The sequence below is a fragment of the Chaetomium globosum genome, genomic scaffold (assembly GCF_000143365.1).
Source record: "Chaetomium globosum CBS 148.51 scaffold_5 genomic scaffold, whole genome shotgun sequence".
In the NCBI taxonomy this organism is placed as follows: domain Eukaryota; kingdom Fungi; phylum Ascomycota; class Sordariomycetes; order Sordariales; family Chaetomiaceae; genus Chaetomium; species Chaetomium globosum.
In genome coordinates, this window is record NT_165980.1 from 1,420,751 (window position 1) to 1,445,215 (window position 24,465).

Below are 24,465 nucleotides of genomic sequence, written 5' to 3' on the forward strand. Positions count from 1 at the left end.
ACGAGCAAAACAAGCCGAAAAAAAGGGTAGGGGGCGGATCTTAGGTCAAGTTGGGACGCGGTGCAAGCTTTGGAGGACTGGCGATTACAATCCCATTGAGTACCCAGTGCGTGTTAGCGGTGGCGTTCATTTGAGCTCCCCTCGCCGCCACTTCCGGATGTGTTGGCTTTCTCATAGAGATCTAGGCACTCCTCCAAGACTGCCGCCATATTGTTAGCAATGCGCATGAGAGGCATGGGTGAGGTAAGAACCTACTCTCGACGATACGCTCTTCCCAAACTCCGAATTGGTAGTCGACGAGGCCGTGTCGCTCGATGCTATCACAATGCTTCACGAGATCCTTGCCCATCTTCCGGAGGCCTTCCGGGGGGACAAGGCATTGTGGTTTCTGCAGTTGCTGCCCCGACTCCATCATCTCCTTCTGGCGCTGGAACATAGCCAGCCAGGCATGGTTGAAATCGTCCCACAGTTTGACCCTCTCGCTGTGCAGATCCTGGTTGTCAGAAGTGAGGCCTAGAACGGAGTGAATTCGTCAGTCTGTGCTCCGACCATCTGTACGGGGGAGAAGAGCGGCAGCGTCTGCCAACATACCCAATTCCACCACATGCGTCAAGAGCCAGTCGGAAATCTGCAGGAGGGCATCACTAGCTGGTGCGAGCACGCCGTTTTGAATATCCTGGAAAATTCCCTTCAGCGCCGCTTGGTAATCGATGTACGAGGCGTCGGCTGCCGTGCCAGGAGGGTACTCTGCGCTCATCCTCACGTCGGTAGCAGGAGTCGTTTGCGCAGCCATCCCTCCAATCGTAGCTATGCTACCGGTGGAATAGCCATGCATGCCCGGCTGCTGATATACCTGGGGCGTGCTCGAAGACCCCGTCTGCGCTTGCAGGCTGGACGTGGTTGCTGCGTTGGTTGGCTCGTTTTGGAAGTAGGCACCCGTGACATCCGTCGCCATCATCGGCAGTCCTGCAGCCTGCCGCGATGAAAACTGCTGGCCCGCATCGTACACGGCAGCGGCCTGTGGCCCTCCCGTTTGCTGCACGTTGTACATCATTCCCGGGGTGTACGTGCTGCCAAAACTTTGGCTCGGTCGCGAATCCGCTTGCCCGTAGTCGGTTGTGGACTGGTGGTAGCTCATCCCACCCTGAGGTATCGCCGCTGTCGGGAAGCCTGTCGTCGATGTATCTGGATAATAACCACCGTAGCCGGTCGAGCTGCCTATCCCTCGCGATGACCCTGACGGCGATGTGCTGAGGGGCGGCGGTCGAAACCTGTCCCCCTGAGCGCCCGGGAAGGGTCGCCGTGGCTGCGGCTGCTCTTGGAGCGATGGGTTGTGCCGCGAACTGGAAGCGGAGTAGATGGGCGGTTCATTCTGCCTCCGCTGGCCCCTGTTGTCGTCCATTCCCCCCAAGTCCTAGAACTAGTACCCGGCAACCGAAAACGCCCAGTCCACCCAGTATCCCGCTACGAGTGGAGCAGGGCCGCGATGCAGAAACCGGATTTCTCGGCGATCTGGTCACAAAATGGACGGCCCCTGGAACTTCCTGATGTCGATAAAGTCGCAAACAAAAACTCGATGCGTTGCGTGGTTGTCGATTTTGGTGCGAAAGCTGAGCGGGGGTCCGCTCCAAAACGGTCAAGGCGAAAACGCAGCGGGCGTCGCGGGGAGGCGAAACCGTCGGTGCAGGTCTGCTAGTACGTACGCCTGATTTCTCTCTCGTGCCAAGTGTAGGCGGGTTTCCGTAGAAGACAGACCGCCGCGTGGGAGGGTTGTTGTTGGCCTGGAACGTCGTCGTCTTGGTTTCCGTGCGTGCTTTTTCTCAGAGTCGATGACTGGCGCAGAACTGACGGATGGATGGGTCTATCTAAGCTCCAAACCCCGACGGAAAGATGCTTTCGCAAGGATACCGCTTGCTATGGAGATCTGGACTTGCGACTCAAAAGTGGGGATAACGAAACTTTGACCAAGGTCGAAGAGGACTTGACCGCGAGTCGCCGATTAGGGTTGTGTGCGGACTGGGATGGACGACTCGCTCAACCACACGAGCGGGGATCATATACCTAGACTTGAAGCGGCGGAGGGTCCAAGAACTCGAGCAGACCTTCCACTCGGACCAACTGGCACCTTCCGCTCTGACCAACTGGCCGGTGCGGCTGTCCTTAAAGCCCCGAGGAACGGAAGCTGTGCTGGAAAGGTATGATTCGATTTGCACTTGGGCGCATACCAGCCCTCCGCCGATGCGTACAGGTCTATCCGGGGAGAGGGCAGTGAGCGCTGAGGCCTTTGTCCGTTTGGGGCTGGCGATAGAAGAGTTTTTGGAGAAACGGGATTGTCCAAGACAGGGGACCGCCGTCTTCCAGGAGCGGGCCGGGACCAGGTTGCTCACTTACACAAATATATCGCGAGCGGCGATCCCTCACCCTCACCCAACGGATGCTGACCTCGACGGCAGCTCTGTCCGCAACTGCCTCTGTCTCGTTTGGGCGGGCAGCAGTTTGGAACCAGTAAGGTGTAGAGTAGGGAAGCAGTTGATGTTTCTCAGAAGGAGACAAGAGACGCACGTCTCGGCCAGGTATCCTAGACAACAAGGGCCGAAATGCTAGTGCAAGACAGCGCAGGTTGGCAAACGTGGGAAGGGAAGGATGCAGCTGGGGGAGATGGTGTACATGAAGACTACCAATGGGGAATCGCATCTCGATTAACGAGTCGTTCTCTGGGGTCGATCCGGAGGACACTCGCGCTGCTCCACACGGCCGACCATTTTAGTTATCGAAGTTACGTACCTGAGGGACTGTGGCCGGTGCTTGGCTTCGACATGGGAGAGGTGTGTGTTGAGGGGTGTCTCGAGGTGGAATTCAAGGATTCAAGCCGCAAGCAGGGTCGAGATCTCCAGCGACACACCCCCCCACCAAGAGGGAGACGCCGTGCGTGCCCACAGGACCGGATCGCTGACTGATGAGGGGGGCGGGTGGATCTGCAACCGGGAGGCTTGCCGAATTGACGTGTCTTTGCAGCGCGTGCAAGCCGGGTAGCGTTTGGTAATGTTGTAATCTCGACGCCCGGTATTATTATTAGAGACAGTATGCTTTTTCCCTTTACTGTGTCTGGGAGTCTGGGAAGGGGGTTAACAATGTCGTGAGGGAAGGCCCCCGTCACAGGCAAGCTTTGGGGACCGCATCACCGATTGCGAGTGCCGAAATCGAAAGCAACATGATAAAACGAAGAGTCATGACCATGTGCGTTTCTGGAACGCCGGTGACGATTGCAGGAAGGAGAGGCGAAAAGTGTTTGCGATACACACACCCCAAACAGCCAGGGTACCTCCTGTTGTCTATCTCAGACTTTGGCAGGATCGTGTTTAAGTCCTTTGGATCAATCAGAACGAAGCAAAACCCCAGCTGGACCGGCGAATAACTACGGCGGTATCTACCGACTTATGACGCTGTGACTTCGCCGGGGGTTCTTGGCTAGGTAGCTCGCTCGGTAGGTATGAAGTACTGTTCTCCGCAGTTGTTGAATGCAATCAGTGTCGGACATGAGTCGGTTGGTCGCAGGCCCGCATGATCGGGCTGGGCTCCGGTGCGCATGTCTCGTGGCTCGTGGCGCTCGTGGCAGGACAATGGACAAGGGTTTTTTTTTTTTTTTTTTGCTGCGGTGGAAAAAGAGAGAAATGGGTCCATTCTGTTCGTGGGCGGCCGGCCATCGCCGAGACAGGGCATCCACAGGAAATGGAAGACACAGGCTTCGTTAGTGTGTTTCCTTCCGCATGGAGGCAACGAAGGTTAAATCCACAAACGAAGCAGGAGCGCAGAACTTCCATGGGATTTCTTTGCCTGACCAACCGTGCGCCCGGGCATTGGTGGCAACGGCAACTTTGAGAACGGAAGGAGCTTGAAATTCTGGCGTTAGGGCAGGTCGGATGGCCTGCTCTGCTCATTCCCGCCACCCAAGGTATCCCGGACTCCCATTGCTCGAATCCATCGGTCTCTTCCGCACCCCCTCACTATGCAGTACCTCGACCGAGACAAATGCCCCTTGCAGGTTCGGGTCACGTACCACATTCTCGCATGGCTTTGCAGAGCTCACGGGCCGACCGGAGGGTTCTCGTCGCGTTGTGCCGCTGCTCGTATCTCAATGGTGTTTGAGACCGTCGTGGCGGTGATCCCGGGCCCCCCCAGCCATTTGCACCACCACCGCATTCAACACAGTAAGTGCAGGGCGCTGTGACGACAGCCGGGCACCAGGCGGTTTGCTGCGAACTTGATGAATGTGGGCGGCGGGGTGAGGGAATTGGCCAACATGTTCATGCCTTGGCTGCAGTGATTTTCAGGTCCGAATTGCTTTTTGTCGTTAGCTGCTTTCCTCCCAGTGCATGGCAGATGCCTGGCCAAACTGCTAATTTTGTTCTATGCAGGGCTTCGGTGCAGAATGAAGTCACCTCCGTTGCTTGGTCGAACCCGCCGAGGTACTGGTACTGCCACGCTGTGGGTGGGAATGAGGGTCGTTCAAACATCCTAGATCCTTGTCGTTGAGATGTTGAGTTTGCCAGGATGAGGCGTCGAGGTGTGTCGTCGAAACAGATGCCCAGGACTCGATGTACCCTGGCCGATCGCGTCCGTGCGGGTGAGCTGCGTCGCAATGAGACCAGGATCAAGGCCCAGTTTCATGAGCCCCGGCGCCCGCGAATCAGAGACGACGTCAAGCCAGCTTCTGGAACCATTTGATGAGGGGCCGTTGACATGCATGAGAGCATGACATTAGCCGGAAGCAAGTACATGTACGTCGAGTTATCTTCCATGCCAGCAACCGCCTTCATGGGGCCCGCTGACTTGTGTTTTCTGGTGCGGATATGCCTCACAGCAGACCCGAAGCTCGCCTCCGCCGTGGACCGAAGATAATGAATCACGAGGGTCCTGTCTTGGGTTCAGAAGAAAATGCGCTCATCTGGGTGGGTGGCATCCAAAATCCAAATGCAATGTCCTCGGCAAAGTCTCGAGTATACCATTTGCTTTGACTCGAATATTGCTTGGCGAAATGATCCAAGTGTTTCTTGCGGGTACACCTCGACCCGGGGGATGCCGTCCGTCGAAGCTGTGGCATGATGCCCAACTACTACACGCGCCCGGACCGATTGCCTGGATCTTGACGCCTTGAGTTTCTTTGCATCAAAACACCTTGACGGGATCGCCCACAGCTGCACCACTGCCGCCAGCATTTTACTTACCACCCAGGGTGAGGTTGAATCGACCGGGAGATGAACTAGCTATGTATACTACGCTGTTGCGTCGATCTCAGCTCTGGGGCAGCGGCCATTGGTGGTGCTGCGTGGGTAGTGGTTGGTCGATCATCTGATGTGAGGCGGCGACAGGGCGGGCTGCTTGGCAACGATTAAATTCGGTCCTCATGTTGACCATGGCAAGTCCACGGAGTTGGTGTAGCATGCTCGTCCCTGAGACAGGCCGCATGTCCTAAGCGATATCGATAACCGAAGCATATTGGGCTCCAGCCAAGGTCGGCTTCCCGGTACTAGCACGGCACCCAACCGACCAGAATGCCATAAAACTGGGACCTCGTGCGGGTAGGGCTACCAGACGTGCCGTGTGCATGTGTGTGGCCCGGAATGGGGTTGTCGCGGGTATGCATGCTTCGTCGTACTCCATATACGGATGACCTTCATGCCTGGAGTGGCGATCGCGCGCCGCCAACCAGCTCCTCACCACAGGTGTTGCTATAGAAAACCTGTTGCCGCCCATAGCAATGTGCTTCCGCGGGTACTCCCGCCCGTGTGACGGCGCAGCACCCTAGCCGCAGTCGTCCCTGCATCGGCGTTTTCTGGTAGACCAGGACCATCCGATGGCCCTGAACCATGCTTGGGGCGTAAATGTCAATGTGGATTGCTTATAAGTAACAGGTAGCGCCTTGGGGGTGAAAGTGGTTGATGTATGTATAAAACAAGCAGCTATCAAATGCTGCTAAGGAATAGACCCAAGCTATTTTTATTGCAATGGGTGTTTTGCTGCCCCTACATTTGACTCCTCCTATCTCGCTCTTCTTATGTTCCTTTGAGAGGGCCTTTTAAGCCTTGTTAGTAAGATGGGAGGTAAAGCAAACCGTTCGCCAACACGCATGCGGCAAGGCCACGAATAAGTATTGTTCAAGTCGGAAGAGGTGATCCGCAGGTAGAGCTCTTCAATAACACGACCCCTTACTCCACCAATGGACGCTGATCTCTAATTAGCGCTCGCCATGGACACGCCTGTCTCATCCACAGCGGCAGTTTTATGGATTGGGACGGCTGCCGAATCATAGCCTGGTCCAGAAGCTACCATCCAATCCTTCAAGTCCCATAGTCTTCAGTCGCTCTGCCCGCCACCGTGTTCGATGGCCTGTAAAAGGGAGAGAGGGTCAGAAATCGGGGGCAGGGGAAAGAGAAGGTCGGACAAGAAGTGGGCAGGGGGGAGTGACCGAGCTCGTGCCCTGATGGCTTTCGAAGAGTGCTCTTGGGCAGGTCCCGGTTGCGGCCAGCAATTTGCAGTAGACCCGTTACGGTGATTCCCCTTCATGAGTTGTAGCGATACATGCCTACGCCGCGACGGCGCACAGCGCGAAGAATCAGACATCGGCGAAGATATAGTCGATTTCCATGAAAGCCGTGGCGCATCATGGAGCAGCGTAGACAGATCTCCTCGACCATATCCCTTGGCCGGTGACGCAGATCTGAGACGCCCCATGTCTTGTATTGTACAGTTATCCGTGGTACAGTTGTTACAGAGAAAAAGCTTACAGAGGGATAAGCATAGACGTGACCACCAAACCCATGGGGATGGTCGGCCATGCAGTTCTGAAGCACACAACGGCCCGCCCAGCCGAAACTATCTCTTGACCCATGTAAATCCCTTTCTCGCCTTGACCCGGCCGTGTTTCTTCCTCTCCACTCTCCTCGGGTCGCGGGTAACGCAACCAGCTGAAAACAATAAGTTAGCGAGGTCCTCAAGTTGCCGTTGGCGGTTTGAAGAAGGTTGTTACTCACCTCTCCGTAGCGCGGGCTTCAGCGCAGGCTCGTGAGCCAGCAGGGCCTTCGCAATGGCTAACGTGAGGGCTTCCGCCTGCCCTGTGGTGCCACCCCCTTCAACACGCGCCCATACGTTGTACTTGTCGATCCGATCTGTCGAGTGCAAAGCCCAGACGGCGCTCTCCCTATCGTGGATACGACCGAAGTAATCTGGCAGTGTCTTGCCGTTGATTAGCACCTGGCCATCGCCCTCGACAACATACGCCCTGGCGATCGAGGACTTTCTCTTGCCGACTCCAAGGGCTCGTCCAAACTTGTCGATGGGTATCGGATTGGGCACGTTCAGGAAGGCCTGCACGTCCCGCTTGAAGTCTTGTAGCGCCCGCTTTACCGCCTCCGGCTTCAGCTCGGGGTGGATCTGGTGTAGCCGCTTGACGATGGTGAGGCACTTGACATAATCTGTTGCCTTTACTGGCTCGCCAAACGACTGCCTCAGGTCTGCCAAGTTCTTCCAAGCAACACGTTCGGCATCGGCTGCCGGGATCAGCGGGAGATTGCCATATGCCCTGGATAGTTTTTCGAGGGCGAGGTAGCGGTCATTGAATGCCGGAGTGCGCGAGAAATAGGAGGGCGATACAGGCACTGGTCGAGCATGGGAAGCAAGAAGGTGTCCCTTGGCCAACTGGTCCAGGTCGATTTCGCCGGCGGCAGTAATAGGGGCCGGAGATCTCCCCCCCGTCGAATCGGTCGACATGCACCGTTGGCGAAGGATTGCTGAGCTCAGTTGCAGCGACTGAAATTGCTGCTCGAGTAACTGTTGTTGTCCGCCATTGAGGCCGGTAGAAAGGCCGCGGAGGGCTAAGGTGAGCCTTCGTCGTGAAAAGGATGCCATCGTTCCGTGCGGCCGTCCACCGTCATTTGTCGGCGGTCGCGCCAGGAGAATCCCGTCGTTCGGCCGAGATCGTTGCCCCGTGGGTTTGGCGGGCTGCGGCTCTCGGCGGAACAATTTCGCATCAATTTTTCCAGACACGGAGCTCGAGCGGGCCCGGACCAGATTGCGGCCTGCTCTTGCACCTTAGCGCCCACCAGTCAGGACGCGTGAAGCTGGACCCCACCTGAACTACCCCGCCACATAAATTTTCTGTGAATCCCCTTTTCACTCATCGACAGCTTTCTTTGCCCGTCTCCCTTCCCCTCGACCATCAGCCTCCTGTCAACTCACAAGCAAAGATGGCGTTCGGACAGCTCTACACCTACGCGGTATGTTATGCGATCCTCCAGGATGGTGCCAAATATTTAATTGACGCCGCTTTTTTATTTGCGCACGCGTTGCTGACCTCTCTGCGCGACACAGGGCAACCCCCGCTCGACGGGCATTCGCGCCGTCGCGAAGGCGAACAACCTCGAGCTTGAAGAGGTTGACACCGACACCACCCAGCCGAGCGCCGAGTTCCTCAAGCTCAACCCCCTTCACAAGGTTCCGACCTTCGTCGGCGCCGATGGCTTCGTGCTCACCGAGTGCATCGCCATCGCTGTCTACGGTACGTGGCATTTCCGTTTTCTGCGCTGCTCTGTGTTGGGTTGCCCCTCTGCCCCGCTCCCCCCACGGCGGTGGTACCTTGGTTGCCCAGGTGCCCCGCCTTCGACAATGATGACCGAGACATTCTCAATAACAGTTATCCCTATCTGAAAACTACGGTGTTGACTTAGTTCTAACTTCTGATTGTCCTCTCTTACCCCACTTGGATTGTCACCGCATACACATTTCTTGACCAACATGCTGACAATCATTCAGTCACCTCCCAGAACGAGAAGACCACCCTCCTCGGCAAGACCAAGCAGGAGTAAGTGCAACGTGACGTTGTACCGGTTCTGAGCCCGCAGGCCGCTAATAACCCTGGTAGCTACGCTTCGATCCTGAGGTGGATGTCGTACTTCAACAGCGAGGTGTTGCCCAAGCTCGGCGGTTGGTTCCGCCCCCTCCTGGGCAAGGACCCCTACAACAAGAAGGCTGTCGAGGAGTCGCAGAAGGCTGCCCTCGCGGTCATCTCTGTTGTCGAGGCCCACCTCCGTGACAACACCTACCTGGTGGGTGAGCGCATCACGCTGGCTGACGTCTTCGCCGCTGGCCTGATTTCGCGTGGCTTCGAGTACTTCTTCGACAAGGAGTGGCGCCAGCAGAACCCCAACGTTTCGCGTTGGTATGAGACGGTCTACAAGCAGCCCATCTACTCGGCTGTTGTTCCCGAGCTTTCTCTTCTCGATACCCCCAAGTTGACCAACGTCGCCCCCAAGAAGCCTGAGCAGGCGAAGCCGGCCAAGCAGGCCCCCAAGCCGGCTGCCGCGGCCAAGCCCCAGGATGAGGAGGAGGCGCCGGCCGAGGCCCCCAAGCCCAAGCACCCCCTTGAGCTTCTCCCCAAGGCTTCCCTTCCCCTTGACGAGTGGAAGCGCCAGTACTCTAACAGTGAGACCCCTGATGCCATGAAGTGGTTCTGGGAGAACGTCAACTTCGAGGAGTACTCTATCTGGAAGTGCACCTACAAGTATAACGATGAGCTCACCCTGACGTTCATGTCGAGCAACCTCATCGGTGGCTTCAACACCCGCCTTGAGGCTTCTCGCAAGTACGTCTTCGGCTGCGCGTCGGTGTACGGTGTCAACAATGACTCCGTCATTGAGGGTGCCTTTGTCATCCGTGGCCAGGAGTTTGAGCCCGTCTTCGACGTCGCTCCCGACTATGAGAGCTACGAGTTCACCAAGCTCGACCCTACCAAGCCCGAGGACCGGGAGTACGTTGAGCTCCAGTGGACGTGGGAGAAGCCGGTCGTTGTCAACGGCAAGGAGTACCCCCATGCCGCCGGCAAGGTCTTCAAATAAATCAAAAAAAGCGAAGCGCATGACAAGCCAGACGTGGCGGTGTGCTAGACTATGGGACATGACTGATGAACGGGAATGGACAGGGAATCGGCAGGGATCAGGGCCCACTGGGTGGTTCATTGTGCTTTGATATCACCAGTAGTCAAGTCGAGCCTGGCTCGATGAAATAGACACCAGCTACCGCATCCGCGGGCTTGCTCAATGATAACCAATGATCATGACAAAAACTGTGCAAAGTGCTTTGAGACATGCATTTTCGTTCCTCTAGCTTTCAAGAGATATCTACAAAATTCCGAATAGTTGGGTGTGACATTCGGTCATAAAACAACAAGGGTTTCTCCCCTCCAAAACAGCGACGCCCTTCTCCCGTCACCACCTAGGCTACAAAAAGGACCTCCCCTTCAAGCCGACGGCGGAGTCGACGCCCGAGACGACGCCCGAGACGACCCCCCAAACGACCCCCGCTCGGCCATCCCAGGCAACTGACCTCGCTCTATGCTGGGTGGCTTGTTCTTGGGTGATTGACCTCGCTCCTTGCTGCTCGGCTTGTTCTTGGGCGACTGACCTCGCTCCTTGCTGAGCGGCTTGTTCTTAGACGACGGACTCCACTCCATGCTGAGCGGATGGTCGCTAGTTGGAATTTGGTCCATGGTGAACGGCTTGGCCCTGATGAAGGTACTGATGTCGTTCTCAAACGACAAGGCCTCGAGGTACCTCTCCACATGCGCCAGGATCCTCCCCGGCTTCTCGTCCCGGTTGCCCGCGAACTCGGGCAGCGTCACGGCGTTGTACGGCTCGCTGCGCGACTTCTCGGCCGTGTCGTCGATCAGCACCGTGTTGGACTGGTCCCACGCCCCGCCGTCCAGAGGCCCGCTATCGGAGGGGACGGTGTCCATGCCCTCGAGTAAGTTGGCGTCGGAACCGGGGCCGGCGAATGAGCGTGCGCGCGGCGCCCGCGGGTACGAGGCCGCCACGACCGGGTCGTTCCACAGGCGCGTCAGGCGCTTGTAGCACATGGTGCGGCGGTCGTAGTCCTCGGTGGTTAGGCCGAAGCGGTCGCGGCCCCAGACGGCGACGACGCGGGCGAGGTAGTCCGGCGAGAGCAGCTGGGCGCACATGCGGCGCACGTTCTCCGGGCGCGCCGATGACCAGATGACCACGGGGTACCGGTCGATGCAGTTCTTCAGGAAGGTGCGCGCCAGCTGCCGCTCGACGAAGGTCGTTGCCTGCCGCTTGTTGGGGCGGTAGACCAGCGTGCCGTTGAGGTCGATCACCACGAGCATGGGTTTTGGGGCGGCTAGACGGTAGGGCATGAAGGAGGCGCGCTGGAGGTATTCGGGGGTCGGGTCGGGGATGCCGCCCGACGCGAGCGAGGGCTGCGTGATGGGGTCGCGGCGGCCTAGGGCGATGGCCTGGAGTTCCGCGGCGATCGGGGGAATATATTGAGGATAGTGCTTGTGTTTTACTTTGTTTTTCCCCGTGCCGCTCCAAGAGGTAGTCGGCATGTCCTTTTTTTTTATCTTCGTGCCGTTCCAAGAGATACCCGGGGTGTTCCGCTGCGCCGGTCTGGTAGAACGAAAAGGACCCGTGGCAGGGCTATCCATGGGGAAGGGAAGAGGGGCGTTCTCGGGGGGGAAAACCCAGTCAGGAGGAGTGGCTCGCTGGGGTCCTGGGGATCTTGGATTCCGCTGCCGTTCGTTGCGGCGCGAGCGTTGGCGCTTACGGCCGCCCGAGGCTCCGCCACCACCCTGCTGGTTCTGTGGGTTGGGTTGGGGAGCAGGAAACTGAGGTGACGGGCGATAAAAGTCCCCTTCACCCTGGCGCCGACCATAGTCCTGTTGGCGAGGCTGGCTAGTCTGGAAAGGGTTCCAGGAGGTTGGTTGACTGGCCTGTGCCTGGCTACGGCCTCTGCCATCGTTTTGTGAAGGGGGTTGGTTGCCTTGAGGAAGATAGCGCTGGTCCCCTACGCGGCCGAAGGGCATATGGCTCTGATCTCTACCATCGTTTTGTTGGTGCGTGGCTGGAAATAATGGCCCTGAGAGCCCTGGTAGACCGAATGTCGCATGGCTACCCCAGCCTCTACCATCGTTTTGTTGCTGCGGCTGGCTTGGTTGGGGAAAGGGGTACTGTAGTGCCGGCTGGGTCCACCCGGGTTTGAAATTCGGAGGCATGCTGAACGGCATGCCGAATGGGTTCGCACCATTAGGCGGCGGCGGGATATATTCTCCCTGGCCGCGTTGGCGCCAGTTCCATTGTTGATTTTGGTCCATTTTTGTCGTCTGTAAGGGGGACGAGGCCTGTTCAAGGAATGATGATGTGGTTGGGTTCTGTTTAGGCTCACGAAATCCACATGAGAAACCCCGGTGCTCAGATGGCGGCGCACAGACTGATCGTTGGTTAGCGAGCAGACGGGGAAAATGAAGACAATCTCAAAACGCACAATCTCGTTGTGCCTGACACCGATGTGGTTTTGATGATGTTTTTTGAACGCGCCGGTTATCGGCACTCGATGCTGGTCTCACGTTTGAGACAGGAAGATGGTCGGAATGGTCAGAGACAGCGGGATGAGCCGAGTACTGTCGTGGTCGAAGTATATATTGTTGTGATTTGACATCAAGAAATGTCGCTGGCAAACCAAAAGCCTTCGCTGGTGAATTCCGGCATGAAGGATGAAAAGGAAATCTCAGTGAGATGAGATGTGAGATAGCGGGTCGCCCTTTCCTCATGGCAAGAAATTCTTGCGAGGCTAAGAAAAATAAAGTAATCTTGCAATATGCCTAACCAAGCACAGCTCGACTTAAATCCTACACGTCGCTTTCTGTTACTGCGATTCGACTGGATTTTATTTCACATCTTCTGTTGTGTTAGTTACCCAAGTTGGCCACAGGGATCAGAATCAAATAACTCGATATTTTTTCCCACGTGATGTTTCACCGTTCCCTCTCCTAACCCTGACGCTCACTTTAATTACCCACTTTTGGGAATCCATCAATCTGTTTTCGACAAACATTGTCACGGCAGGCTTGGAGTTTATGTGTTATCTTATTTGATTCGGCAATATATGCGATGTAGTAAGTGCGCGCCTCCCCCGCTTGAGGTTGAACATCATCTCTGGTTTTCTTTGCTCCTGGCAAACGCACTCACCCTCGAAAGAAAAGAAGCGCTACATTAAAGAAGTTGAAACCTCCAAGAATAACCCCAATACCGGAACTCCCTACACAATGCAATAATGAGAGACCCCTCCCAATATACAACCTTTTCGACTTGATCATTTCCCTCCTACACGTTCCGCCCGCTTATTTGGCATAGAACCAATATCTGTCATCATTAGCACCATGCATTGCCAGACCACAAGAAACAAATAACGAAAGGGGGGACTCACTGCGTCGAATACTGCACCTCGAACGCATTAGGCAAGCCATTGCACGTCGCAGGCGCGCTGCCGCCAACGGTCTCGACGCGGAAGACCTCCTGCAGGCCGCCGGTGGCGCCGGGCTTGGCGATGAGCTTGAGCCAGGCGACAGCGCCCTCGCCCTGCAGGCCCTTGGGGGCGTCCGTGGGCGCGTCGGCGCTCGCGTTCTTGCCGCAGGGGAGCTCGCCGATCTGCAGCGCCGGGGCGACGTCCAGCTTGAAGAGGGCCGTGGTCGCGTCGGTGAAGAAGTGCACGCCGCTGAGCCCGATGTTGGACGGCGCCAGCTGCTCGCTCGCCGCGCTTTGCCCGACCTCGAAGTGCAGCGCCGCCCGCGTCAGCGTGTTGGCCAGGTGCGGGCTGGTCGCTACCAGGCAAGAGGCGTTGAAGAGCGTTGCGAGCGCCCCCGCTGCCTTGGGCGCCTCGTTGGGCTCGGCAGGGTTGCACGTGTAGTTTTGTGTCCCGCGGCCGATGGCGATGTGCCGGAGGTGGAGGTTTGGGGATGGTGATGGGAGGCCAGCGGCGCCTAAGGGGGGTTTGTTAGCATCAGGGTTTGGGTCCGTGGGGGATCGTGGGGGTCAAGAGGTGGTTTGCTTACCTGCTGGGAGTGAGACTTTGGAGAGGTCGCAGATTGGTGGGCTGTTGAGTAACCGGCTGTCTTGCACCTTGGAGGCGAGCATGTTGAAGTATTCGGAGACGGTGCGGATGTTGTCGGGGATGCTGGCACCTGCGTCGATCTTGGGATACGTAGGGGCAGCCCAGACGGAAGCGGCTAGCGCCGATACGAAGAGTAGTGAGGCATGCATGGTTGGGGTTGTGTGTGTGTGTGTTGATCGAGTGGCCAGCAGTCAAGTCGATCGCAGATCGAGGGAGGGGTATTGGTATCACGAAATGAGTAAGAGTAAGGAAACCCAGACCGAAGAGCAGAAGACACAAGGAACTAATAGAAGATAAAAGAAAAGAGGAGGCTTATCCGGGAGGGATGTATGTATGGAGGGTAGAGGTGAGACAGAGGATGAGCACCATGACTTCGACGGCCTTTGAGGGAGGTTGGATGGCTATTATACAACACTCCGGACATGGCGGCACAAGGCTAGGTCTCCAGCCGCCCCGATAGCACCGCGAGTCGCACTCGTCCCGCCAGGTCCCGCGCTCCCACGGCCGAGAATCCATAGACTCACTAGTCCGGCGGGCAGCCGCCGAACGAACAGCAAACGGCGGCGGGACGAGGGTCTTGTCGCTGGATGCTGCCACCTGAGTGGCTGTTGGATTCATTGGAGGGGTTGGTTGACCCCTGCCCATCTTGCCCCTGGCAAGCGCCGTTCCACCACCTGCTTTTAGGTCTCATCAGCACACCCCTCCCCTTGAGCGGGGTGTCTCTCTCAAAGATGCGACGAATGGATGCGGTGGAATCTTCCCAGAACCCAAGTCCATGTCTCGATGTGGTAGGACGGATCTAAGAAATGTTGTCAATATTTCTAACAGTCGGTTATTTGATTATTGGGTTTCCTCGGAGGGTTGAGCCCGAGATTGAGTGAACATGCATGTGGTCGTTCCCGAGCTCAGATTTGGTTAACTGCCTATTAGTTTAACAACAGGCGACCATATACATACCTCTCTCCGTAAGAGCACGAACAAACGATAGCCTCTCCCAACCTTCTCCCTTCTCCGATCTAGTGTAGCGTGCTTCCTACGCCGCTCAAAAGATTCGCAACGCCGTTAGATCGTCGATCTCCCGATCACTGGGACATCTCACGAGGACCCCCAACCATGGGGATGAACTTGACAGCGGCGATCAAATGGAAATCGCACGCACGGAAGGGTGTGAGACTATCTCCATTGATTTGGTCCAGAACGGAATCTGGAGAAATTGGGCTAATTTCCCCTCTTCGACTGAATTTAGCCCATAAAGTTCTCCAGTTCCATTGGCCAGTGCTATTTTTGCCCACAATGTTTGCCGCGCCCAACCTCACCAACCCTGCAACCCTAGCCGCCCGCAGTCCCGGCTTGGGTTCGCTTCCATCAACCTTGATCGTCGGGACGTCGCTTCTCCAGATTAACGACCACATCCTTTCGTTGCCAAGCAGCTTTTTTTTGCTCGCAACTGCGATCTGTCGCGATATCCGATCGCTTCATGCACCTCTTCGCGTGTCCCACTCTACTGCGCCGTGTCGGTTGGAGAATAAAGTTTGCAACTTCTTTCACACGCTCCTTCCCTGGGACTATTTAAAAGTAGTTGCCCGCAGCGGAATTGTTCACATCCGCTTCTTTTCCTAGTGTCTTCCATATTGGGGGGTTTTCAACCCCACAGTTCTTTGGCTCATCCAACCTATCAGACATCGAGAGAAGGTGAGGTTCAACCCGCGGCCGGAACAATATGCGTGTCGTCAGAGGTCGCGTCTCAGGAACCCGTAGTTGCAGCGCGAAGCAAGGCTTTTTTGCGGACAAGTCAAAGGTATCCCGTCCTCGGAAGGCGACATCCACATCGTCCCATAAGCCAGAGTATCAAACTGTTCCCGAGCAAGAAAACAACCTTCATCCACCAACCCCATCCAAGGGATGCCTCCCACCCGGCCATGTGGCAACCCTACCGGTTAGCGAGCCAAATATTGTCCGCAGAATAAACGCTGGCCAGTTACTGCGGCCTGGTTTCTGCGTGCCCCTCCCGCCCTCGCGTCCGGTGCCGGTTCCGGTTCCACACCCACATGTTTTGCGGGCGCCTGGGACGGCAAGGCCTGCCGTTGCGGCCTCTTCAAATCATCTCGGTTCGCTAATGTATGGACATACATGTCAACATGCCCGGCGGGCCAAGACGCCAGAAGCCACCCATCAGCTTCTAGATGGGTTGTTCGGTGCGGACTTGTCGGAAATGTCTTTTTTGGTTCTGGTTTTGCCATGCCTCGGCCTTCACGGCCGGCGCCTGTCTGTAACTCATGACGAATACGCTGTCGTCATCCAGCGGCTGCGTACATTCCTTCATTGAGAAGGTGACTGGAAAAGTTCCCTTGTTGCCTTGGTAGTGGCTAGGCACATTTACCCAACCGACAAAACATGGCGATCCATTCACCTCACCCCATCTTCTTCCTTCCATCCCTCCCCTTCAACCTCTCACAAAGCTTGATATACTCCATACGGACTTACATCCCCCATTCTCTCAAATAATACCCTCCACCAGCCCCATCAACCTCGCACCTCCTTCCTATTCCCCGTTCCCGTCCAAACAGCTCCAGCAACCATTCCCCTCGTGCCCAGCGCCTATGGCAACTCTTCTGTCTCCCATCCAGCCAATCTCTCGCGGCCTTGTCTCCCCCGCCTGACCTCGTCATACCGCTCTGTCTGCAGTAACACCCTAGCGCATGCTGCCTGCCCCCGACGGCCAAACCACGTCCCATCCCCACGCGGTGAAATCTGCCTCGTAAATGAATTAGCCAAACTCAGTGGCGGGTAGGCCTCGGCCGGGTTGTAGCAGTGGAGGAAGTTGCGGGTGACGACGGCGAGAGGAGAATTGGGTTTGTGGTTACGATGTGGAATGAGTGATTGTAGTTGGTGTGGCGGTATGGGGGTTGATGAAGGCCCTCAACGATGTTGCAATCTCAAGTCATTATTAGCAGAGGCCGTCTGGATCAGCCATAGTTAGGAATAACGTTGATCCTGGATGACTTATTCTGCCCACGGCGAAATCTTGACATAAGCATTATCTAGGTAGACAAGGAACTGTCCACCTAATGAATTCCCCTCGAGGAACACTTCTCGGCCCAGGCACCACAACGCCCCGTCTTCTTCAATCCATGAAAAACAAAAAAGAAGACAGCATCGAAGACGCCATCTCCCCAAGCCAAACCATTAGCCACGCCATGAAAAGACACCGCACGAAGCGGGACCGCAGCAACCACGGCCAGCCACAGCCGATCCCGGGGCTCATCTCCGCAGCCGCCCGCCGAGACGGCTGGCCGCCTCCGCCATGACCCCCCATCAACCACAACCGTTCCCGATATTGCAGGACACCAGCGGCCAGAGAGAGTACCCACTCACATGGCTCCCATACCATACCATACAAAATACCTTATACACATATCTAAGCACATGTACACACACACACACCACAAATAGCCCTCGCAAAAGCTGCGCGTCATCCACCCATACAAGTCATATGCAGATGCAGTCCCCCGAAGATTCTCACCCACCACCACCACCCCGGTCTACCAAACAAACACACCCACTCAACCCCCTCCCCCCTTCACATCCACCCATCCACCCATCCACCCATCCACCCATCCACCCATCCACCCATCCACCCCCAACCCCCCCCTTTCCAATCCACCTAATCAATCAACCTCGGGCGCCTGCGCCGCCATAGCCAGCCGCGGCCCCTCCCGCCCTGCGCATAGCGATCCGCGTCACCAGCACCCACCCAGAACAGGTTCCCAAACACCAGCCAGATGCAGGGCCCAGGCAGTACAGCGCAAACAAGTTGCGGCTGGTGCGGGAAGGCGAGGACCATGCGGGTGACGGAGTAGACGACGCGGCTCGGGCAGGCTCCATGCGCTTGTAGGCGCGGGGCGGACTCGCGGACCGCGGAACTGCGCGAATGGTGATAGATTGGACTCGTAGGCCTTGCGGTAGCGGTCGAGGCCGAGGGGGGCGGGGCCGGGGCTGGTGATGGCGGGGGGTGTGGGGGGAGGTGATGGAGACGGAGGTGGGGTTGGGGTTGGCGGTGAAGGCGGAGGAGGAGGAGGTCGTGGCCGTGCCACTGCCGGCGGCGGTGGTTCGGTTGTAGGTGGGATACGTAGCGTGTTTTTTCGTATAAGGTTGAGGTTGTCGCGCTGGAGGGCGGCGATCTCCTGCCGGAGCTGGGAGACGGGTGCGGTGGTTCTCGGAAGAGTTCTTGCTCGAGCTGCGTGTTGCGCTTCTTGAAGCGGTCACGCTGGGCTGTGATCATGGGTAAGATGCCTGAGCCGCCGCCCATGGGTGGCCGGTCATCCGGCGAAATCGCGCGGGTTGAAGCCGGCTGATGAATGGACGAGGTTGGGTGATGTTCCGTCCTCCCTTGCGGCCCGGCCGCGATGGAGGGGCGCGTAACGGCTTACGTAGGTACCCGCGACGGAGGCGCCCCGAGGGGAAGGCATTGGGTGCCTCGGCTTGGACGGTGGAGAGCTCGTTCTCGAGCTTTTCGTTGAGGTTTTGTGATTTCTCGAGCTCGGCATTGGTCCGCGACAGCTCCTCCTGCAGATTCTGCAACCTGCTTTGCAGATCCTGATGCGACACCCGCAGGATGGTGAGTTCGTCGCTCAGCTTTTTGTTCCGGGCCAGAAGCAGCTGCTCGAGTGTGTCTCCCTTGCCCGAGGTTGCAGCGCCGTTTTCGTCCCCACCAATATCCCGCGTTTCATCGTCATCGCCCGTTGAGAACTCGATGCTCTTCAGAACTTCCAGCTCTTGTTTGACCTCGTCGTAGTCGCCCCATTTCTGCACCTTCGCCTTGAGGCCATCCCGCTCGTCCTTCAACATTCCGACCTCTCTTTCAAGGCCCCGAAGTTTGACGCTAAGATCCCTCTTTAGGCCCTCCTTTTCCACTCGTGCCGCATCAAGCTTCCGAATGAGAGACGAGTTCTCCGACCTCACCCGCAGGTAGCCGGGCTCGTCTTCCAGGTTGACCGAGGCCTGGATTGGGACCTGTGACTTGGCCTGTGCCAGCTCCAGACGCAACTGCTCGTTGCGAGCTTCAACCTCGGCAAGCCGTGTGCTCGTCCGTTCCAAATCGGAATGTACCATCTCCAGCTCGGCGCTCGTGACGTGTCCTCGGCCCTCGTCGGCATCGTCGGACTTCCCTAGTCGTTGGTTGACCTCGTAGCTAGCCTTGATCTCGTTCAGCAGGCGGTCCTGATTCTCGATCTTGTCCTCCAGCGCCTTCTCCTTTGCCGACCAATTATCCTGCTTCTCCTCTACCACGGCGGTCCATGATTCCTCGGCTTCCTTGACCTTGCTCTCTAGATTCGCCTCGAGCTTCTTCCTCGCATCGCGTTCCGTCTGAAGTCGGGCTTCTGTATCATCGAGCTGGGTCGTCAGCCGGGAAACACTGTCCTGCAAGTGTTGGTTCTCCTGGGTGAGCTTCGGTAGTGTGTCCTCCGAGACGAGTATTGAATCGACGGAGGCCTCGAGTAATGGGTATGGGTCCGGCGCGTCAGATAGTGATGTGTATGTGTGGAGAAAGGCCGAGTTAACGGACTTGGAGCTGGTAGTTAGGAGATCGATGAAGGTTTGGTAAGCTGCATCGTGTCAGCCTCAACAAGGACAGTCGACGGAGCTCCGGCGAGAGGGCGTACCCTTGAGCAACCCCTTGATTTCGGTAAGCTTGCTTGCATCGTCGAGTTTTCTAAAGTCTTTCGTCTTTTGCGCCAAATCCTTCCTCTGCACGGTCGAGTCCCGCTGGAAGGCCACGATCTCGGAGGCGGTGTTGTCAAGGTTGGAGACGAGCGTCGTGAAATCGAGACCTGGATGCGCGTTAGATGCTTGCTTTGAGGAAAGCGATATAGAATCGAGACGCACTCCTCCATTGGGAAATGGCGTTTTGGAACTTGTTGACGGTGCTGGAGTCGGCTGTTGGTGATGGTGGCGCGGGTGTCCCGAGCCCGGGAGCGTCTGAGCTAGTTCTTTCGGCCATTGCGTCGTGTTGCTCACGCAATCCGCAGAAAGACTACCGTAAACGGTTATGAATCTGGTGTTGTTGTGTGGCTGACATCAACCTTATTGTTGTTTATGGAACGCTGTTCCGGTTGTTGAAGGCCGGCGCGAAGCAAGCTGTTAGGTACGGTGGCCGAAGGGACAGCGCCAAGGCTGATTGATCCTCGAGATCAGAACTGCGGTTGGTTGTGGGGCTTCGCCCAAGCACTGGAAGTGGACCGCGGGATGCAGGGGCTTGAACAGCTGCCCTGCGCTGCTCCCCCATGCTAGAACTAAGGTACGCTAGCGCCTGGGAGCTTCCCCAGCGGGCAGCCTTGCATGACGACGACTTTTAGGTTCCGGGTTCATGTCCCTCCTTCACCAGACAGCCTCCAAATAACCGCTCCGCTCCGCACCCGGTTGATTTCTCCCGGCGCCGTATCCCACGGCGACCCCGCATTCACGGCCGGGCGACAATGTTTCGGGATGCGTCATGGCATCCGACCCGCAGAGGAAGCAGGGCCAGGCAGCACCCCCCGGCGCTCGTCCCTATGCGTTGCGCCCACTACTCCACGACGTGCCCCTCTCCGCCGACGGCAGCGACGAGGATATCAAGATAAACTGCGTCGATTATTATGGTATGCGCAGGTTGGGTTGTGGTCGAGAATGGGCGCGACGGTTGCTAACTATCCTTTTCTTTCCCAGACGGCAACCTCTATGTTGGCACCAGTGCCTCTGAGCTCCTGCACTTTTTCCGCATCCCTCCCGATCCAAACGATCCCAGCAGCCCTTCTACCTTTATTCTCGCCTCTCGTCTTCCCCCAGTATACTCCGAGCCCGCGGGTGGCATCAATGGCTCACGGCCAGGCGTACAACAGATCCTCCTTCTACCGCGCGTAGGCAAGGCCTGTGTCCTGTGCAACTGGACCGTCACCTTCTACTCACTCCCCGAGCTGAGTCCCGTGTTTGGCGCCACACAGGTCAGGAATTGCAATTGGATAGGCGGCGTGGACTTAAACGAGGGCGGCGATGGCGGCAACGAGAAATCCGCTGGGGTTACCATCCTCTTGTCGCTGAATCGCCGGATACAGGTGGTTAGGATAGGGGAAGAAGATGCGCGTGTGCTTCGGGTATGCTGCATGAGCTCTTTTTTGGTTAATCTCTCTGACGCGACATCCAGAAAATCGACTTTGCCGGAAGCACGCTCTCGATACGCAGAGACTCGATTGCGTGCGTCGCAGATTCGAGGAATTATGCCTTGTTAGATGTTGACCGCCAACTCAAAATCCCGCTCATGACCATATCATCACTCGACAATTCCCAGCCCGATGGCGGCTTTGGCCAGACCCAAAACATCGCGAGCGCTCCGGATGGGGGGCTGGCTCGGAGCGCGTCGTCAGCGACTACGCGTAGCCCTGCCAACTCTCAAGGCCATTCTAGGAGCACAAGCCTGGGAAATTTTATGGGCAGGCGAAGGAATGACGGACGGTCCGGAGATGCAGAGGACCCGGTATTCCAATCTTCTGAGGCTCCCTCCCCTTCGCGGAGCCCGGGACCAGCAGACAAGCCCTTGCCCGCGCCCCCACGTGAATCCGGGGACTTCTTAACAGCTCAAGCAACACCGCCACCTCGGATAGCAACGCCACCGGTACGGTCAACGCCGTCTCCAAAGCCCGGCTCCGTCTTCCTAAAACCGCACATTGTATCGCCTACTACAGAAGAGTTCCTACTTGTCACCGGAACCAGTCCCCTTGAACCAGGCATTGGCATATTCGTGAACCTTGACGGAGACCCAACGCGGCCCACGCTCGAATTCGAAAGGTACCCCCGTGAGATCGCCGTTGACGGGGGCTCGGCCGATCTCTCGTCCTCACTCCCTTCCCCGAGTACTCAGGAGGGCTATATTCTTGCGTCAATGACAAAGGAATTTGAGGATGGCTTACATCACGGTCTGGAGATTCAGCGCTTTGATGTGAACGCCGGCGAAGATGAGCCAGAGAAGTGGTGGTTGGAGTTAGGGGATGACGGATCTAAAGAACACACAGCCAGCACCCCTATTGGTATCCGGCCATTACTACAGAAGGAAGATATGGTGTTCGAAAACGTCGTCGAGCGTTTATGTCAGAGGCGTTTTTCGCCCTTCAAGGGGCACCCAGAAACTCCGACCATGTCTCTCAAGAGCAATGATTCTCGGACGGCGCTATCGCTACAGCGCCTCACCCAGGAACAAGCGCTCTTCGACCGGGATCCTGAGTCGGACGATGAGCAGCTACCCCCAGGATGGGAAACGACGAGGAATCAGGAAGGGGAAGAATTTGTACGACGGCTGGCAAAGACGTCGTCGCGCCTAGCTGTCTGGGCTGGTGGCAACATATGGTGGGCTGTGCGCAATCCATTGCTCACGCAGCTAGACTCTGTGTTAGAGCTAGCAGCTCATCAAAGCTCTCAAACAACCACAAATGGCTCGGATACGAGACAACAGCTTCTTACCCTGCTCAACACCATAAAGGACCGGGAACCAACAACCGAACTTGAATTCATGACACTCGGTTACATTAAACAGAAGGCAAGCGTCATGCTTCTAACAACGTTCCTAAGCTCGCCAGCACCGCCATTCACGGACGCCGAAACGAAGGCAATGGAGGAGAACCTTGTTGGTGGAGATCTGGACGCTCGGGTAGTCCTGTCTCTGATCCCTGCCCTTCGGAACGAACTTGTCATGAACCGAAGAGGAATATGGATTTATGGTGGTATCAAGAGTGTTGTTGAGGGCTACATTTCAGCTCAGACAGACGGCTTAGACATACAGGGGATCAGCTCATTACCGGCCCACGTCCTTCAATTCCTGAGACGCTTCCTTTCTGCCTGGAGAAAGAAAAAGGGATTTGGCAGTATCCCAGACGAGGTGTTTCGGACCGTGGATGCGTCCCTACTATTGGTGCTCTTGGAGCTCGACCAGAGCACGCCGATAGGTCAGCCCGGAACCCTTGGTTCGGTACGGAAAGACTTGTACGAGCTTGTGGACCATGGCGTCGACTGCTTCGATAGAGCGGTGGATTTACTCGAAACCTACCGTCGCCTCTTTGTCCTCAGCCGTCTCTACCAGCACCGCAAGATGACAGCAGACGTGCTTGGGACATGGAGACGTGTTATCGAGGGAGAAGAAGATAGGGGCGGCGAGTTAGGTGATGGCGAGCAGCGTTTAAGGAGCTACCTCTCCAACATCAGCAACCAAGCGCTGGTCCAAGAATACGGCCTGTGGCTGGCCAGCCGCAATCCCAAGCTCGGCGTCCAAGTTTTTACGGATGAAAAAGGCAAAGCCCCGAAGTTCGAGCACGCCCAGATAGTCGCCCTCCTCCGGGAAGAGGCCCCAGACGCGGTCAAATACTACCTCGAACACCTCGTCTTCGGCAAGGGCAACACAGCCTACGTCAACGAGCTCATCACCTACTACCTCGACATCGTCATCACTGACCTGCAAACGTCACCGGCCTCGCGGGATAACATCGCCGCCTCCTACGACACCTACCGTGCCCTCCACCCGCCCAAGCCAACCTATATCCACTTCCTCACCGACAACGCCCCGCCCAACGATGAGGTCTGGCAGAGCCGCTTACGCCTCCTCCAACTCCTCGGCGGCGGCCACGATTACGACGTGAACGCGATCCGCGCCCGCATCGACGCTTCACTCGCCGCCCTCCCTCCATCATCACCCCCACCCCACCTCAACGGAAACGGAACCGCAACCGGAACCGACATCCAACCGGCCAAAGAACCGCCCACCACCAACGGCATCCCCACCACCACCACCACAACAACAACATCACCACCCCCCCACCAACCCTTCCTCGTCCCCGAATCCATCATCCTCGCCTCCCGCGCCCGCCACCACGCCACCGCCCTCCGCCTCCTCGTGCACCGCCTCGGTGACTACGACACGGCCGTATCCTACTGCGTGCGCGGCGCAGCCGCCCTCACCCCCGCCACGGGCACGCGACGCCAGCGGCGCGACAGCGGCAGCGACCTGCCGCCGACGTGGGCCGAGCAGACAGCGCTGTTCCGCGCGCTGCTGGGCGAGTTCCTCGCGCTGGACGACCCCCGCGAGCGGCTGGCGCAGACGGGCGCGCTGCTGGAGCGGTTTGGCGGGTGGTTTGATGTGGTCGAGGTGCTGGAGCTGGTGCCCGAGGAGTGGGCTGTGGAGGTGGTGGGGGGGTTTTTGGTAGCGGCGTTGAGAAGACTGGTCGGCGAGCGCAGGGAGGCGTTGGTGGAGAGGGCGTTGAGTGGGGCGGAGAATGTGAGGGTGGGGTTTGAGTTTGTGGTGAGGGTTGAGGAGGAGGGGGGCAGGTTTGAGGGGGCGTGAGTGAATGAGTGGAAGGGTGTGGCGTAAGGCGTGGGTGAGTGAAAGGGACGGGGGGTGAGGGTGGTCGTGTGTTGGAGGGGTTGGGGAAGATAGGGGTTGATACGGCTTGGGGTTAGGGTTGGGTAATTATTGTTCACATACGGAGGTCC

The 24,465-nt window shown here is 57.2% G+C and overlaps 8 protein-coding genes across 8 annotated transcripts; 2 read left to right on the forward strand and 6 right to left on the reverse strand.

Annotated features, from left to right (window-relative positions):
* Positions 1-113: 113 nt before the first annotated feature.
* Positions 114-1,402, reverse strand: CHGG_07286 (uncharacterized protein; the record flags this gene model as incomplete). The annotated part of the gene is made up of 3 exons (XM_001224941.1): positions 114-199; positions 256-513; positions 592-1,402. 3 exons carry the CDS (start codon positions 1,400-1,402, stop codon positions 114-116), a joined length of 1,155 nt encoding a protein of 384 aa, XP_001224942.1.
* Positions 1,403-4,664: 3,262 nt separating this feature from the next.
* On the reverse strand, positions 4,665-5,101 carry CHGG_07287 (uncharacterized protein; the record flags this gene model as incomplete). Its single annotated transcript, XM_001224942.1, has 2 exons — positions 4,665-4,914; positions 5,004-5,101. The coding sequence occupies 2 exons, from the start codon at positions 5,099-5,101 to the stop codon at positions 4,665-4,667; spliced, it is 348 nt and encodes a 115-aa protein (XP_001224943.1).
* A 1,772-nt stretch (positions 5,102-6,873) lies between these two features.
* On the reverse strand, positions 6,874-7,905 carry CHGG_07288 (mitochondrial 37S ribosomal protein MRPS9; the record flags this gene model as incomplete). The annotated part of the gene is made up of 2 exons (XM_001224943.1): positions 6,874-6,965; positions 7,032-7,905. The coding sequence occupies 2 exons, from the start codon at positions 7,903-7,905 to the stop codon at positions 6,874-6,876; spliced, it is 966 nt and encodes a 321-aa protein (XP_001224944.1).
* Positions 7,906-8,243: 338 nt separating this feature from the next.
* On the forward strand, positions 8,244-9,890 carry CHGG_07289 (elongation factor 1 gamma domain-containing protein; the record flags this gene model as incomplete). Its single annotated transcript, XM_001224944.1, has 3 exons — positions 8,244-8,273; positions 8,368-8,558; positions 8,891-9,890. 3 exons carry the CDS (start codon positions 8,244-8,246, stop codon positions 9,888-9,890), a joined length of 1,221 nt encoding a protein of 406 aa, XP_001224945.1.
* A 401-nt stretch (positions 9,891-10,291) lies between these two features.
* Positions 10,292-12,160, reverse strand: CHGG_07290 (uncharacterized protein; the record flags this gene model as incomplete). The annotated part of the gene is made up of 1 exon (XM_001224945.1): positions 10,292-12,160. One exon carries the CDS (start codon positions 12,158-12,160, stop codon positions 10,292-10,294), a length of 1,869 nt encoding a protein of 622 aa, XP_001224946.1.
* Positions 12,161-13,268: 1,108 nt separating this feature from the next.
* CHGG_07291 (uncharacterized protein) lies at positions 13,269-14,105 on the reverse strand (the record flags this gene model as incomplete). Its single annotated transcript, XM_001224946.1, has 2 exons — positions 13,269-13,825; positions 13,898-14,105. The coding sequence occupies 2 exons, from the start codon at positions 14,103-14,105 to the stop codon at positions 13,269-13,271; spliced, it is 765 nt and encodes a 254-aa protein (XP_001224947.1).
* Positions 14,106-17,620: 3,515 nt separating this feature from the next.
* On the reverse strand, positions 17,621-19,957 carry CHGG_07292 (uncharacterized protein; the record flags this gene model as incomplete). Its single annotated transcript, XM_001224947.1, has 4 exons — positions 17,621-18,228; positions 18,387-19,562; positions 19,620-19,787; positions 19,843-19,957. The coding sequence occupies 4 exons, from the start codon at positions 19,955-19,957 to the stop codon at positions 17,621-17,623; spliced, it is 2,067 nt and encodes a 688-aa protein (XP_001224948.1).
* Positions 19,958-20,449: 492 nt separating this feature from the next.
* Positions 20,450-24,316, forward strand: CHGG_07293 (uncharacterized protein; the record flags this gene model as incomplete). Its single annotated transcript, XM_001224948.1, has 3 exons — positions 20,450-20,594; positions 20,662-21,086; positions 21,137-24,316. The coding sequence occupies 3 exons, from the start codon at positions 20,450-20,452 to the stop codon at positions 24,314-24,316; spliced, it is 3,750 nt and encodes a 1,249-aa protein (XP_001224949.1).
* Between the last annotated feature and the right edge of the window lie 149 nt (positions 24,317-24,465).